The sequence below is a fragment of the Haliotis rubra genome, unplaced genomic scaffold (assembly GCF_003918875.1).
Source record: "Haliotis rubra isolate DU_JTF1 unplaced genomic scaffold, ASM391887v1 Scf396, whole genome shotgun sequence".
NCBI lineage: Eukaryota > Metazoa > Mollusca > Gastropoda > Lepetellida > Haliotidae > Haliotis > Haliotis rubra.
In genome coordinates this window covers 862,439-878,659 of record NW_025767075.1, presented here as the reverse complement: position 1 = coordinate 878,659, position 16,221 = coordinate 862,439, and the positions used below count along the sequence as shown (strand labels likewise).

Below are 16,221 nucleotides of genomic sequence, written 5' to 3'. Positions count from 1 at the left end.
ATCATGCTTTAACAAACTCTATGTCCTCCATTTAGTTAAGATTCGTTACTTCCATTCTACAGTTCAGTTTATCAGTATTTGAAAGCATGAATTAATTTTGAAAGGCACTGGCCAAGGGGGCTAGTTCAGTAAATAACATCATCATACGTCACTGGCCAGGAAGGCTAGTTCAGTAAATAACATCATCATACGTCATTGGCCAGGAAGGCTAGTTCAGTAAATAACATCACCATACGTCACTGGCCCTGCTATTAACATTATTTCTATAGCGTGTGACAAGGGGCAATAAATATCACGAAACTTTTTCGGATGGACTTTTAACACCTTAAAAACTGACTTCATAATATTCATGCGCATTAACAAAGAACACATTATCTGAGATTTTCAGCTAGTCAGTGGGGATAGCTTTAACAAAATATTACTGGCCCGATTCACAATCAACTAGTATTTAGCTAGCAGGCCACTAGCTTTTTCGAATGCTCATTTGACAGATTTTCTCTAATATTGTTGATGACCCAGAATGTGTTCTGCGTTGATAGTAGTGAGCACATCCATTAGGTTAAGTTCCTCTAATATTTTCACTCCTTCCTTTCCCAGGATTTCCCTCCAGTTTTAGACCACTGGTGAATACCATTATTGAGCCTAATTGGTTCCCATCCACTGAAACCTGCACCACAAACGAGCTACCTCAATGTAGACTCTGTACTGGGCCACCCCATGTCGCCTCGCACTGCCGGATTAGCTGAATTCTTGCTGACTCCCAAGAACACTATTTTGAATCACACACATTTTCATGTACTTGTTGACACCCCAGATTCCAGAGCAGTAACTCAGCACAGGATAACCAATATGGTCGCACCGCTGGGTGAACACTCAGTAGAACTTGTCCATCACATACCCCACAGCTCGCGATGCAGACTTGATGAGTTCTTTCACTACACAACGTAAATCACAGTATTCTGTAAACAATAGACCTAGATATCTGTAGGAGCCAGCATATTCCAGTTGATCTCCAATGTGAAACTTATATTCACATTGCTTTGTAGATGGAGGTCTGAAGTGCACAATTTGAGTTTTTGACATATTAGTACAAAGTCTCCGTTTACATACAGTATCGTCCATCTCATATTGTCCCGCTATAACACCATGCAGTATCGTCCATCTCATATTGTCCCGCCATAACACCATACAGTATTGTCCATCTCATATTGTACCGTTTTCACAACGAAGATCGTGATATATGTCCACTGTCTTCTACCAGGATCATGGGCGTTCAACATTGGCCTTCCACCGAAACGATGCCTGTGCATTGCATACAAATAACTACTATTTCAAACACAAGAACATTTCCCGAACATCATTTTCCTAACTTATCAAAATAGTGCACTCTATCCTCTTTCCGTATGTCAAAGTATTTTCTGGATGGTGTAAATGACCGCTCATTGCCCCAGAACAATTTCGCTAGAATTATATTCAAAGCAGCTTGATCAAACCTGTGACACTTGTTATATTTTCTCATGTTCGTATGACACACTATAAGTTTCTCTGGGTTGGAAGGACACATGCATTTGGAATCTAAGGCACACGCTATCCAAGGCTTGAGTATGGCCTCTCTGACCAAACGTTCGTTTTTAAAGGCTAGAAACGTTGCCGCCATCTCGCCACCTTGAGCAAAAGTACATGTCTGTTCACCGAAATGGTCGAAGGTAGTTTTCTGCACATGATCGGCCACAGAGTATACTGGTGAGTCCAATCCCATGATGGCGACCTTTATGTTCACATCTTTGAGAAGCGGTCCAATAATCGACTTTGAAAATCGTATAGATGCATCGGCCCAAATTAAAATGTCAGCAAAGTGAATATTTGCCTGAAAGAATAAAGTAGCCAATATTTTGTACGGAATCTCAGGAAATTGTTAAATTATCATTATCTTTATCAATGACCAATGATGACAGGAACAACAACAGCATTGTCATAATATGTTAAAATGATATATACATATATCAGTTGAAAAACATACCTGAAAGGACTGAAGAAATAGAGGTATTGGTAGGTAAATATATACTTACACAATATCGATCTATAAAGGGAGAGAAGTGTTACTGGATGTAAGACACAGGGGCCCTGTCTCCCACAAACATGTTCCCCGACCCCACAGTGTATCAGGTTTTACACGATGGATGATATACGCTTGTGTTTGTGGTTAACGCTGCATTCAGCATTATTTCAGCCATATGGCGGCGCTCTGTACATGATCGGGACTAGACAATCCAGTGATCAGCACATATCATAACTGATCGATCTGAGTGAGATGCGTAAAGAAAGCACAGGGAGGGACCAAGCTAGATGCGTTGATGTGCCACTATATATATAGACAAAGAAGAAGAAAGTAAAGATATATATGCCATTGTGGGATTAGTCAGGGTGGTCTTCCAACCCTACTATTGAGATCCTAAAAATCGGTACCTGAATTATGAATGGTTTCCATGTGTAACATCGGAGCGTCTTATGCATGGTAGGCATCTTCTCAACAGGATACCGTCGTACTTCACACTGGCAGTGTTTCTTCAGCTGAAATGTAGTTCACTGTATGTAGGATTAACATTTTGTCCCTAAAGAATTTTGGTCGTTTGACTGAAAGGAACCCGATGCCTTACGATTTAGTTGGTGCGTGTCGAACAATATTTACATATTGGTCCCTTCTGTTGTACAATATGGTAAATAATCGCTCTGGAGCAGTCATCCAGTGATTGACATCATGAGCATCGAAGAACGCAGTTGGTATTCGGTGCATGTATCAACCAAGTCACTTGGTCTGGCCATGCGACCCCTTTACTTGCCTTTTAAGAAATACATAAGTTGCTGACGATCAACCATTTGTGTCTTTGTATTGTGTATTGTATTTGAGTTGAGTTGGGCTTTACGTTACATCGGCGTTATTTCAGCCATATAGTGACGAGAACAAGTCTGCATTCATGGATATTTCTTGTGTATTGTGTATTGTAAAAATACCGGGTATACTGGGTATCTGATACTATTACTCTGATGCCATACAAACGAAGATTCTGTGTCTTTGATTATGAAATTTGGAGGCGAAAAGAAGAAGTTCAACCACGCAATCGTGTTTCAGTATTCAGTAAAAGACCTTCATCGGTGAGGTATATGCAGAATAGGAAACAAATTGTACAGAACCGTAACCTAAATTCGTGGATAGCTTTGATTCGTGGATCGGCAATTATCAATGTATCTTGTAAATTAATGCTCGTATGATGTCACAAAGGGGTACTTTTGATGTACGTACAATATCATGCCTGTGCTGACAAAAAATGTTCAGAATCTCTGCACGAGACGCAAATAAACAATCTTATTTTCAAGCACTGAGACAAATAGCCCAAGATCACAAATGACACTAATACCATATTTTATTTTTTACAAAATGTCAAGAAAAAAAGATACCGTTAACACCAACATTCTCACATTCCGTCGTCTACTTTCCCAGGTGCCAGTACTTGCAATGGGCTGTCGTACATAGTGGTAGATAGTAACCGACTACGTAATCCACGAAACAAGATGACGTCACATTTTGTGTGCACACGAATGAGTGATGATTGCAAATGGCTCCGATAAACAAACGTTTCATTCACGAGTGGAATATTAGGCATTTTCAATTTGTGAATCAAGGAATAAAATAATCAGTCAATATACAAAATGAAATCGTGCACTTCCCTTTCTATCCATGAATCAACGCGAGTGTAAATCTGGCTATTTGATCAATATATGTCTCTTCGTTACATTTTCAAAGTATCAAGTGAAAGTGCGAGCAGGTCACTGAGTACTGCTGACGGGATTAGGTCCATTACGATACCAACACTGGCGACTTAATCAGAAATGTTCATTTCCAACATTTCAAACTTCTGACCAAAGTCTAAATATTTCATGACAGAATTTAACAATATTGATATGGATGAAGTTTGAACGTGACCGGAGCGGAAAAACACGGAGTAAGTGACGGGTCAGTTTTAGAATGAATGAATGAATGAATGAATGAATGAATGAATGAATGAATGAATGAATGACTGAATGAATGAATGAATGTTCCAGCTATATGGCGGCGGTCTGAAGATAATCGAGTCTGGACCAGATAACCCATTGATCAAAAGCATGAGCATCGTTCTGCGCAATTAGGATACGGTGACATGTGTCAACCAAGTCAGCGAGCCTGACCCCCCAATTCCCTTAGTCGCCTCTTACGACAAGCATGGGCTGCTGAAGATCAATTCTAACCCGGATCTTCACAACCAGACATTGTATTAATGAGTGAGTGAGTGAGTTTAGTTTTACGCCGCTTTTAGCAATATTCCAGCAATATCATGGCGGAGGACACCAGAAATGGGTTTCACGCATTGTGTCCATGTCGGGAATCGAACCCGGGTCTTCAGCGTGACGAGCGAACGCCTTAACCACTAGACTTCCCCACCGCCCCTTGTAATAATGAAACTGTAAGCCCAAACATATATTTCAAACAAGACTGTGACCTTCATTTTTTTCAATAAACGGGAATATTTTAGTTCAAGAATTACACCTGTATTGAGGACAATTTGTCATTTTCGAATGGATCAGTCACACGGTGACTACACTTCGTGAAGCAGAATCACTTTGTAACACCCTACACGTGGGACTTGTTTCATCACCCCCCGGGCTGTTACCAGACTGGGACTACCTGTGGTATCTACCTGTTCAATCTGCTCTGGCTTTAGGCCAAGGTCGTAGTACACAAAGGTGTAGTTGTTCAGTTCAGGGAGAGGCAGTTGTTTATTTAAGTGTCGATAGTTACACACATATACACAAAACGAGAACAAATAACAGACCAATAGTATACCATACGGCCAAGGCTGACCTATATTTTATACTGTAAAATTAGTAACACATCCTTACTTAAGCAATAAATAGTATTCATATATGCATACACATACAGCCATACATAACGTACATTTTGTTTCTACATGTTTTGATATGGTGTTCTTTTCAAGGAAAGGTTTGTGTAGATCCACGTTTAACAAATGTGGTCCGACTTTTAGTGAGTTTATACATGAGGTTTACGGGTGTATTGTTTTTATTGGATCTTAATTACTTAATGACGGCTTCGGTCATTTTGTGTCAGCTCCATTGCCATGACGCTGGGAAGAGCAGCACAACCATACATACACACAACCATACATACATACAAACCTACACACACCCATACATACACACAACCATACATACACACAACCATACATACATACACACAAAGCCATACATACACACATACAACCCTACATACACACAACCATACATACACACAACCATACACACATACAACCCTACATACACACAACCCTACATACACACAACCCTACATACACACAGCCATACATACACACAACCCTACATACACACAGCCATACATACACACAACCATACATACACAAAACCATGCATACACACTACCATACATTCACACAAAAGCAAGTATTACTTGAAAATTATTACTAAAAAAACTTTTTTTCTTCTTAAAAACATGTTTAGACTTGGTTTGATCACACTAAAATCCATATTCTGCATTAGACAGATCAATATGCCGTTTGAGTCCAAATAATCAAATTCAGGCACTTCTTTGGATAATTGAGACAGAAGTTCATGGCTGATGTCACTGTAGAGAGGTCAACATGTAACAAAATGTTTCTCATCTTCTGCACTGAGTGCTGCATAGTTTGCAGTAACGTTCATCAGCTGTGACTGGAGATGAGGTGAATCTGCGCGTTTGTAAGGTTAGTTTTAGAGATCCACACTTCATGGATGCGTCAGCTGATCTATTTTACTCGTGGGAATGTGACGCATGATTCACTACACAAATCATGCTTAAACAAACTATATGTCCTCAATTTAGTTACGATTCATAACTTCCATTCTCCAGTTCAGTTTATCAGTATTTGAATGCATGAATTAATTTTGAAAGGCACTGGCCAGGAGGGCTAGTTAAATACATAACATCATCATACGTCACTGGCCAGGAGGGCTAGTAAAGTAAATAACATTATCATACGTCACTGGCAGGGAGGGCTAGTTCAGTAAATAACATCATCATACGTCACTGGCCAGGAAGGCTAGTTCAGTAAATAACATCATCATACGTCACTGGCTAGGAGGGCTAGTTCAGTAAATAACATCATCATACGTCACTGGAAGGGAGGGCTAGTTAAGTAAATAACATCATCATACGTCACTGGCCAGGAGGGCTAGTAAAGTAAATAACATTATCATACGTCACTGGCAGGGAGGGCTAGTTCAGTAAATAACATCATCATACGTCACTGGAAGGGAGGGCTAGTTCAGTAAATAACATCATCATACGTCACTGGCCAGGAGGGCTAGTTCAGTAAATAACATCACCATACGTCACTGTCCAGGAGGGCTAGTTCGGTAAATAACATCATCATACGTCACTGGCCAGGAGGGCTAGTTCAGTAAATAACATCATCATACGTCACTGGCAAGGAGGGCTAGTTAAGTAAATAACATCATCATACGTCACTGGCCAGGGAAGGCTAGTTAAGTAAATAACATCATCATACGTCACTGGCCAGGAGGGCTAGTTCAGTAAATAACATCATCATACGTCACTGTCCAAGAGGGCTAGTTCAGTAAATAACATCATCATACGTCACTGGCCAGGAAGGCTAGTTCAGTAAATAACATCATCATACGTCACTGGCTAGGAGGGCTAGTTCAGTAAATAACATCATCATACGTCACTGGAAGGGAGGGCTAGTTAAGTAAATAACATCATCATACGTCACTGGCCAGGAGGGCTAGTAAAGTAAATAACATTATCATACGTCACTGGCAGGGAGGGCTAGTTCAGTAAATAACATCATCATACGTCACTGGCCAGGAAGGCTAGTTCAGTAAATAACATCATCATACGTCACTGGCTAGGAGGGCTAGTTCAGTAAATAACATCATCATACGTCACTGGAAGGGAGGGCTAGTTAAGTAAATAACATCATCATACGTCACTGGCCAGGAGGGCTAGTTCAGTAAATAACATCACCATACGTCACTGTCCAGGAGGGCTAGTTCGGTAAATAACATCATCATACGTCACTGGCCAGGAGGGCTAGTTCAGTAAATAACATCATCATACGTCACTGGCCAGGAGGGCTAGTTCAGTAAATAACATCATCATACGTCACTGTCCAAGAGGGCTAGTTCAGTAAATAACATCATCATACGTCACTGGCCAGGAAGGCTAGTTCAGTAAATAACATCATCATACGTCACTGGCTAGGAGGGCTAGGTAAGTAAATAACATCATCATACGTCACTGGCAGGGAGGGCTAGTTCAGTAAATAACATCACCATACGTCACTGGCTAGGAAGGCTAGTTCAGTAAATAACATCATCATACGTCACTGGCCAGGAGGGCTAGTTCAGTAAATAACATCATCATACGTCACTGGCCAGGAGGGCTAGTTCAGTAAATAACATCATCATACGTCACTGGCCAGGGGGCTAGTTCAGTAAATAACATCATCATACGTCACTGGCCAGGACGGCTAGTTAAGTAAATAACATCACCATACGTCACTGTTCAGGAAGGCTAGTTAAGTAAATAACATCATCACACGTCACTGGCAGGGAGGGCTAGTTAAGTAAATAACACCATCATACGTCACTGGCCAGGAGGGCTAGTTAAGTAAATAACATCATCATACGTCACGGGCCAGAAGGGCTAGTTCAGTAAATAACATCATCATACGTCACTGGCCAGGAAGGCTAGTTCAGTAAATAACATCATCATACGTCACTGGCTAGGAGGGCTAGTTAAGTAAATAACATCATCATACGTCACTGGCAGGGAGGACTAGTTAAGTAAATAACATCATCATACGTCACTGGCCCTGCTATTAACATTATTTCTATAGCGTGTGACAAGAGGCAATAAATATCACGAAACCTTTGCGGATGGACTTTTAACACTTTAAAAACTGACTTCATAATATTCATGCGCATTAACAAAGAACACACTATCTGAGATTTTCAGCTAGCCAGTGGGGATAGCTTTAACAATATATTACTGGCCCGATTCACAATCAACTGGTATTTAGCTAGCAGGCCACTAGCTTTTTCGAATGCTCATTTGACAGATTTTCTCTAATATTGTTGATGACCCAGAATATGTTCCGCGTTGATAGTAGTGAGCACATCCATTAGGTTAAGTTCCTCTAATATTTTCACTCCTTCCTTTCCCAGGATTTCCCTCCAGTTTTAGACCACTGGTGAATAGCATTATTGAGCCTATTTGGGTTCCATCCACTGAAGCCTGCACCACAAATGAGCTACCTCAATGTGGACTCTGTACTGGGCCACCCCATGTCGCCTCGCACTGCCGGATTAGCTGAATTCTTGCTGACTCCCAGAAACACTATTTTGAATCACACACATTTTCATGTACTTGTTGACACCCCAGATTCCAGAGCAGTAACTCAGCACAGGATAACCAATATGGTCGCACCGCTGGGTGAACACTCAGTAGAACTTGTCCATCACATACCCCACAGCTCACGATGCAGACTTGATGAGTTGTTTCACTACATAACGTAAATCACAGTATTCTGTAAACAATAGACCTAGATATCTGTAGGAGCCAGTATATTCCAGTTGATCTTCTCCAATGTGAAACTTATATTCACATTGCTTTGTAGATGGAGGTCTGAAGTGCACAATTTGAGTTTTTGACATATTAGTACAAAGTCTCCGTTTACATACAGTATCGTTTCTCTCATATTGTCCCGCTATAACACCATACAGTATCGTTTCTCTCATATTGTCCCGCTATAACACCATACAGTATCTCATATTGTACCGTTTTCACAACGAAAATCGTGGTATTTGTCCACTGTCTTCTACCAGGATCATGGGCGTTCAACACTGGCCTCCCACCGAAACGATGCCTGTGTATTGCATACAAATAACTACTATTTCAAACACAAAAACCTTTTCCGAACATCATTTTCCTAACTTATCAAAATAGTGCACTCTATCCTCTTTCCGTATGTCAAAGTATTTTCTGGATGGTGTAAATGACCGCCCATTGCCCCAGAACAATTTCGCTAGAATTATATTCAAAGCAGCTTGATCAAACCTGTGACACTTGTTATATTTTCTAATGTTCGTATGACACACTATAAGTTTCTCTGGGTTGGAAGGACACATGCATTTGGAATCTAAGGCACACGCTATCCAAGGCTTGAGTATGGCCTGTCTGACCAAACGTTCGTTTTTAAAGGCTAGAAACGTTGCCGCCATCTCGCCAACTTGAGCGAAAGCACATGTCTGTTCACCGAAATGGTCGAAGGTAGTTTTCTGCACATGATCGGCCACAGAGTATACTGGTGAGTCCAATCCCATGATGGCGCCCTTTATGTTCACGTCTTTGAGAAGGGGTCCAATAATCGACTTTGAAAATCGTATAGATGCATCGGCCCAAATTAAAATGTCAGCAAAGTGAATATTTGCCTGAAAGAATAAAGTAGCCAATATTTTTTACGGAATCTCAGGAAATTGTTAAATTATCATTATCTTTATCAATGACCAATGTTGACAGGACCTACAACAGCATTGTCATAATACCTCCACAGTGTTAAAATGATATATACATATATCAGTTGACAAACATACCTTAAAGGGCTGAAGAAATAGAGGTATTGGTAGGTAAATATATACATACACAATATCGATCTATAAAGGGGGAGAAGTGTTACTGGATGCGAGACGTAGAGGGGCCATGTCTCCCACAACATATTCCCCGACCCAACAGTGTATCAGGTTTTACACGATGGATGATACACGCTTGTGTTTGTGGTTTAACGCTGCATTCAGCATTATTTCAGCCATATGGCGGCGCTCTGTACATGATCGAGACTAGACAATCCAGTGATCAGCAGATATCATAACTGATCGATCTGAGGGAGATGCGTAAAGAAAGCACAGGGAGGGACCAAGCTAGATGCGTTGATGTGCCACTATATATATAGACAAAGAAGAAGAAAGTCAAGATATATATGTTATTGTTGGATTAGTCAGGGTGGTCTTCCAGCCCTACTATCTAGATCCTTCAAAACGGTACCTGAATTATGAATGGTTTCCATGTGTAACATCGGAGCGTCTTGTGTATGGTTGGCATCTTCTCAACAGGATACCGTCGTACTTCACATTGGCAGTGTTTCTTCAGCTGAAATGTAATTCACTGTATGTAGGATTAACATCTGTCCCTAAAGAATTTTGGTCGTTTGACTGAAAGGAACCCGATGCCTTACGATTTAGTTGGTGCGGGTCGAACAATATTTACATATTGGTCCCTTCTGTTGTACAATATGGTAAATAATCGCTCTGGAGCAGTCATCCAGTGATTGACATCATGAGCATCGAAGAACGCAGTTGGTATTCTGATGCATCAGCCAAGTCACTAGGTCTGGCCATGCGACCCCTTTACTTGCCTTTTAAGAAATACATAAGTTGCTGACGATCAACCATTTGTGTCTTTGTATTGTGTATTGTATTTGAGTTGAGTTGGGCTTTACGTAACATCGGCGTTATTTCAGCCATATAGTGACGAGAACAAGTCTGCATTCATGGATATTTCTTGTGTATTGTGTATTGTAAAAATACCGGGTATAAAACCATATGCTCTTTTTAATTTCACATGATTCCCGTTTGGTCGAATCTGATACTGTTACTCTGATGCCATACAAACGGAGATTATGTACTTTTGATTATGTAATTTTGAGACGAAAAGAAGAAGTTCAACCACGCAATCGTGTTTCAGTATTCAGTAAAAAGACCTTCATCGGTGAGGTACATGCAGAATAGGAAACAAATTGTACAGAACCGTCACCCAAATTCGTGGATAGCTTTGATTCGTGGATCGGCAATTATCAATGTATCTTGTAAATTAACGCTCGTATGACGTCACAAAGGGGTACTTTTGATGTACGTACAATATCACGCCTCGCTGACAAAAATATTCCGAATCTCTGCACGAGACGCAAATAAACAATCTTATTTTCAAGCACTGAGACAAATAGCCCACAAATGACACTAATACCATAATTTATTTTTTACAAAATGTCAAGTAAAAAAAAGATACCGTTAACACAAACATTCTCACATTCCGGCGTCTGCTTTCCCAGGTGCCAATACTTGCAATGGGCTGTCGTACATAGTGGTAGATAGTAACCGACTACGTAATCCACGAAACAAGATGACGTCACATTTTGTGTGCACACGAATGGGTGATGATTGCAAATGGCTTCGATAAACAAACGTTTCATTCACGAGTGGAATATTAGGCATTTTCAGTTTGTGAATCAAGGAATAAAATAATCAGTCAATATACAAAATGAAATCGTGCACTTCCCTTTCTATCCATGAATCAACGCGAGTGTAAATCTGGCTATTTGATCAATAAATGTCTCTTCGTTACATTTTCAAAGTATCAAGTGAAAGTGCGAGCAGGTCACTGAGTACTGCAGACGGGATTAGGTCCATTACGATACCAACACTGGCGACTTAATCAGAAATGCTCATTTCCAACATTTCAAACCTGTGACCAAAGTCTAAATATTTTATGACAGAATTCAACAATATTGATATGGATGAAGTTTGAACGTGACCGGAGCGGAAAAACACGGAGTAAGTGACGGATCAGTTTTAGGTGGAGACTATATGTATGAGTGAATGAATGAATGAATGAATGAATGAATGAATATTCCAGCTATATGGCGGCGGTCTGTAGATAATCGAGTCTGGACCAGATAATCCATTGATCAAAAGCATGACCATCGATCTGCGCAATTAGGATACGGTGACATGTGTCAACCAAGTCAGCGAGCCTGACGCACCAATCCCCTTAGTCGCCTCTTACGACAAGCATGGGCTGTTGAAGATCAGTTCTAACCCGGATCTTCACGGTTATTCAGCTACATGAACAACCAGACATTGTAGTAATGAGTGAGTGAGTGAGTTTAGTTTTACGCCGCTTTTAGCAATATTCCAGCAATATCATGGCGGAGGACACCAGAAATGGGTTTCACGCATTGTGTCCATGTGGGGAATAGAACCCGGGTCTTCAGCGTGACGAGCGAACGCCTTAACCACTAGACTACCCCACCGTAGTTTTCGAATGGATCAGTCACACGGTGACTACACTTCGTGAAGCAGAATCACTTTGTAACACCCTACACGTGGGACTTGTTTCATCACCCCCCCCGGGCTGTTACCTGGGACTACCTGTGGTATCTACCTGTTCAATCTGCTCTGGCTTTAGGCCAAGGTCGTAGTACACAAAGGTGTAGTTGTTCAGTTCAGGAAACACGTTCTGATGTAGGCTTCGAACAAGGCCCTGAGATTCAAGGAAGTGATCGGACGACGCTCCTGTTGCTATGACAACCCGCCTGACAGGAGTCTTCACCTTCATCAAGTCCATAATGTGATCCCTCAGGGTTGTGTTCACACGTTCTACAGGCTTCAGGACACTGTGTAACCTGGCCTCATACTCTTGGTAGGGCCTCCTGCTGCACGCAGTGTCGTTGCACGGTAAGGCTGCAAAAGGGTCAGGAACGATGGGTTACGAGTGAGTAAGTAAGTTTAGTTTTACGCCGCTTTAAGCAATGTTCCGGCAATATCACGGCGGGGGACACCAGAAATGGTATTCACACATTGTACCAAAGTGGGGAATCGAAACCGGACCCTCAGTGTGACGAGCGAATGCTTCAACCAAAGGGCTACCCTCACCGAAATTCCCATGAAGAAGATTTGAATAAATACATAAAACCTACAATGGATAACCTTTGTTAAATTCTTTCAGAAGACGTTTCACAGATACTCCATCATCAGGAAATGCTGAGTAAGCACATATGTTATGCAAGAGCTGACTATGGAAGCTCCAGCGGCAGGAACATCACGATGTATTTCTGCTGATAATGAAAATTTCGTGAAGTTCAATCTGGTTTGATTGGTTTGTTGTGTGAAATTGCATTATGCAATATAATAATAATAATAATAATAATAATAATGAGTGAATTTGTAAAGCGCTAAACTCCACGCCAGCTGGTATGCTCATGGCGCTACAAGAACATAATTTGGGACTGGGATCTGAGAGTTCCTGTTGGATTATACTGGCTTACAAGTTCACACAAATAGGATGGCGCGATAGCGTTAAGGCACTGGTATGCGAGTACAAGAACTTTAAACTCAATTCTAGCTGAGATGGGCAGCCAGTGTAGGGATCGTAAAAGTGGCTGTATATGTGCAAACTTTGGAGCAAGACAAAAGTTCAACATGTGTCATTACACAAGTATTTGTAATGTTAAACTTTCTCTCTTGCAACTAGAGCCAAAGTAAGTGTAATTCATCTTCAAAACATAATCCGAGGATACTTTATTTACCGAATAACATTTATTCTGTAACTTGTGGGAATATTTAGTACTGTAAATTAGAAAATATTTCAATCATGTTTTAGCTTGAACCGACAACCGACAGTATGTAGGAATGCAAGCAATATCACTGCGGCGTATAATCATACCTTGATGTTATGTCTACAACAACATGCATCAACCAAGTCAGCAACCACCTGATCCCGTTAGTCGCCTCTTATTACAAGCACGGTCTGTTGAAGACCAATGCTAACCCGGGCATTCACAGGTAACACTGGGCAGGTATAGACTCTGGTCTGTGTTAATGGCTCTGTTACCATCATTTCTTTATTGAGTTATCGCCCTTACAAGCTTATTTGATGTATGAAATGCAACGAAAAACAAACACCCACGTATTTACGAGTGATTAAAACTGTTATTACAATTTACGTAAATATTTATTACATTTTACCGCAACGAAAATTATTACAATTTACGTCAATTTTTATTACAATTTGCGTATTACAATTTACGTCAATTTTTATTACAATCTACGTCAAGTTTATTACATTTTGCGTTTTTATTACAATTTACGTCGTAACAGGCTCGCTTCCTTCTTTGGACTTAAGGGGCGGTGGGGTAGCCTAGTGGTTAAAGCGTTGGATCGTCACGCCGAAAACCCGGGTTCGATTCCCCACATGGGCACAATGTGTTAAGCCCATTTCTGGTGTCCCCCGCCGTGATATTGCTGGAATATTGCTAAAAGCGGCGTAAAACTAAACTCAGTCAGTCAGTCAGTCTTTGGACTTAAACAGGTTCTTAACGTTTTCTCCCTGTTTAAGCCCCTATCCTTTTTTTGTAAACAAGAGGAGTGCCTATGTTAGTCTATACTGTTTTGAGTGAGTGAGTTAAGCTTTACGCCGCACTCAGCAATATTCCAGCTATATAGCGACGGTGTGTAAATAACAGAGTCTGGGCCACACAATCCAGCGATCAACAGCATGAGCATTGATCTACGTAATTGGGATACCATGACATGTGTCAACCAAGTCAGCAAACCTGACCATCCGATCATGTTAGTCGCCTCTTACGACAAACATGGGTTACTGAAGATCAATTCAAACCCGAATCTTCACTGGTCTGTAAATAATCGAGTCAGGACCAGACAATCCAGTGATCAACAGCATGAGCATCGATCTACGCAATTGGGATACGATGACATGTGTAAACCAAGTCAGCGAGCCGGCGATCCCGAAAGTCGCCTTTTTCTACAAGCGTGGGTTGCTGAAGATAAATTCAAACCCGGATCTTCACGGGTCAAAACTGTGGTAACAATGTCGCCAGGACTATACAGGTACATCAACTGAAGTTATGTATTGATGCTGCAATGTCCGGACTATTAGTCCCTACCACACAGCAGGGTCGGGTATGTGTAATGTAAGTATAGCTGGACCACTCACATCCTCCAGTCCGGCTGCATGGCTGCACAGGCGGGTTGGCTTTCCATAATCCCGCAGTCTGAAGATCTGAAAACAGCATCCAGTAATGAAGTGCCTTTTATACCCGAGCTCATGATTTCTTGCAGTTGTCGAGTTTGTGTAGGGTGGGTGCTTGTTGGTGTTTCCTTATCTCGCATTTTTATTATTACTGTTAAGTCAATAATTTACCTTTAAGTTTCGTCTTGAAGTCGTTCAGAAGAACATCCTTGGAAATCTCCTCCTGCACTGGAAATACATGTAACTTTCATTTATAAACATACACCATAGAAATATGATAATAAATTCTCCTTTTCAATAGCATCATTAATTCTAAGATGCTTCGCTAAAACATCAAAGGCGCTGACAGTACGATAATGTACACTTCGTCATTCTTGTCTACTCCCTCATAATCACACGTATCCTTGGTAACCGACGTCACGACACACTGTGCTGCTTGCTCGGTGAGCATCCCTGTAGTGTTGGTATTATAAGAATCGCATTCCGCTTCACATTCCGGATTTTGTTATCGCCTGAATTTACATTCGCATGAGCAAGAACTGTGCGATAGCAGCTTCCCGCCTCATGTCATAGAGTATGGAACCTGCATAAATGCGAACTTGTGACATAAACTTGAATGAGAAGTTGCAAACGGTACAGTCCAGCTTCGTGGTCTGCAGGTGCTTCTGTCGGTGAATACCATTGCTTGTCGTAAAGTTCTTGACTTAAAGTTAAACACCCACAATGAAATGTTCACTGACTAGGTCTACGCCAACAGCCCCACTATGCACCTGTAGAAGGTCACGTGGCTAGTCAGCTTCCTCTGGATGTGATCAAAACTTATATTGGAAGTACAAATAGGACGATTCATTGCAGTTAAACAGAGAGGATGTTTAACTTGAACGAAAACGTCCTGAATTTGTTTAAGCATTGGTTGTATATTCACGAGGAACTTATTCCTGACGCACCTTGATGATGTCGGCAAACACGATTACCAGCTTAATGTAATTTACCATCACAGATGTGTTGTGTGCTTGCTGTGAATGCTGGTGCACAGTAGACTTCGGATATAACGAACTCGAAAGAAACCATTAATCTTATTTCGTCGCTCGTTATACACTCTTCGACTTTATACAGTTTTCAAGCTGAACATTGGTTACTTTACATCATCAAAAACCATGGCTGTAATCACTTTGTTAACATAATCGACACTAACAAAACATCGCTATCGCGCCTTTGATCTTTTAGCGAAGCATTAGCGGTTTATAACACAACTACAATCTGGGATG

General features: G+C 41.0%; 2 protein-coding genes across 8 annotated transcripts in view; both read right to left on the bottom strand.

The window, feature by feature from the left end:
• Nucleotides 1–1,216: 1,216 nt before the first annotated feature.
• Nucleotides 1,217–4,900, bottom strand: LOC124286908. Its single transcript, XM_046723354.1, has 3 exons — nucleotides 4,734–4,900; nucleotides 2,467–2,571; nucleotides 1,217–1,867 (listed from the first exon to the last, which is right to left on the bottom strand). The coding sequence occupies exons 2-3, from the start codon at nucleotides 2,521–2,523 to the stop codon at nucleotides 1,358–1,360; spliced, it is 567 nt and encodes a 188-aa protein (XP_046579310.1). The 5' UTR covers nucleotides 2,524–2,571; nucleotides 4,734–4,900; the 3' UTR covers nucleotides 1,217–1,357.
• Nucleotides 4,901–8,010: 3,110 nt separating this feature from the next.
• Nucleotides 8,011–16,221, bottom strand: part of LOC124286907 — a 43,835-nt gene continuing 35,624 nt past the window's right edge. For all 7 annotated transcript variants that reach the window (XM_046723348.1, XM_046723350.1, XM_046723347.1 and 4 more), the window contains 5 exons: nucleotides 15,125–15,181; nucleotides 14,918–14,983; nucleotides 12,347–12,645; nucleotides 10,172–10,276; nucleotides 8,011–9,561 (listed from right to left, as the gene is read on the bottom strand). In XM_046723348.1, the coding sequence (XP_046579304.1) occupies nucleotides 9,052–9,561; nucleotides 10,172–10,276; nucleotides 12,347–12,645; nucleotides 14,918–14,983; nucleotides 15,125–15,181 (1,037 nt within the window). In that variant the 3' untranslated portion in view covers nucleotides 8,011–9,051. The remainder of the gene's footprint in view (nucleotides 9,562–10,171; nucleotides 10,277–12,346; nucleotides 12,646–14,917; nucleotides 14,984–15,124; nucleotides 15,182–16,221) is intronic.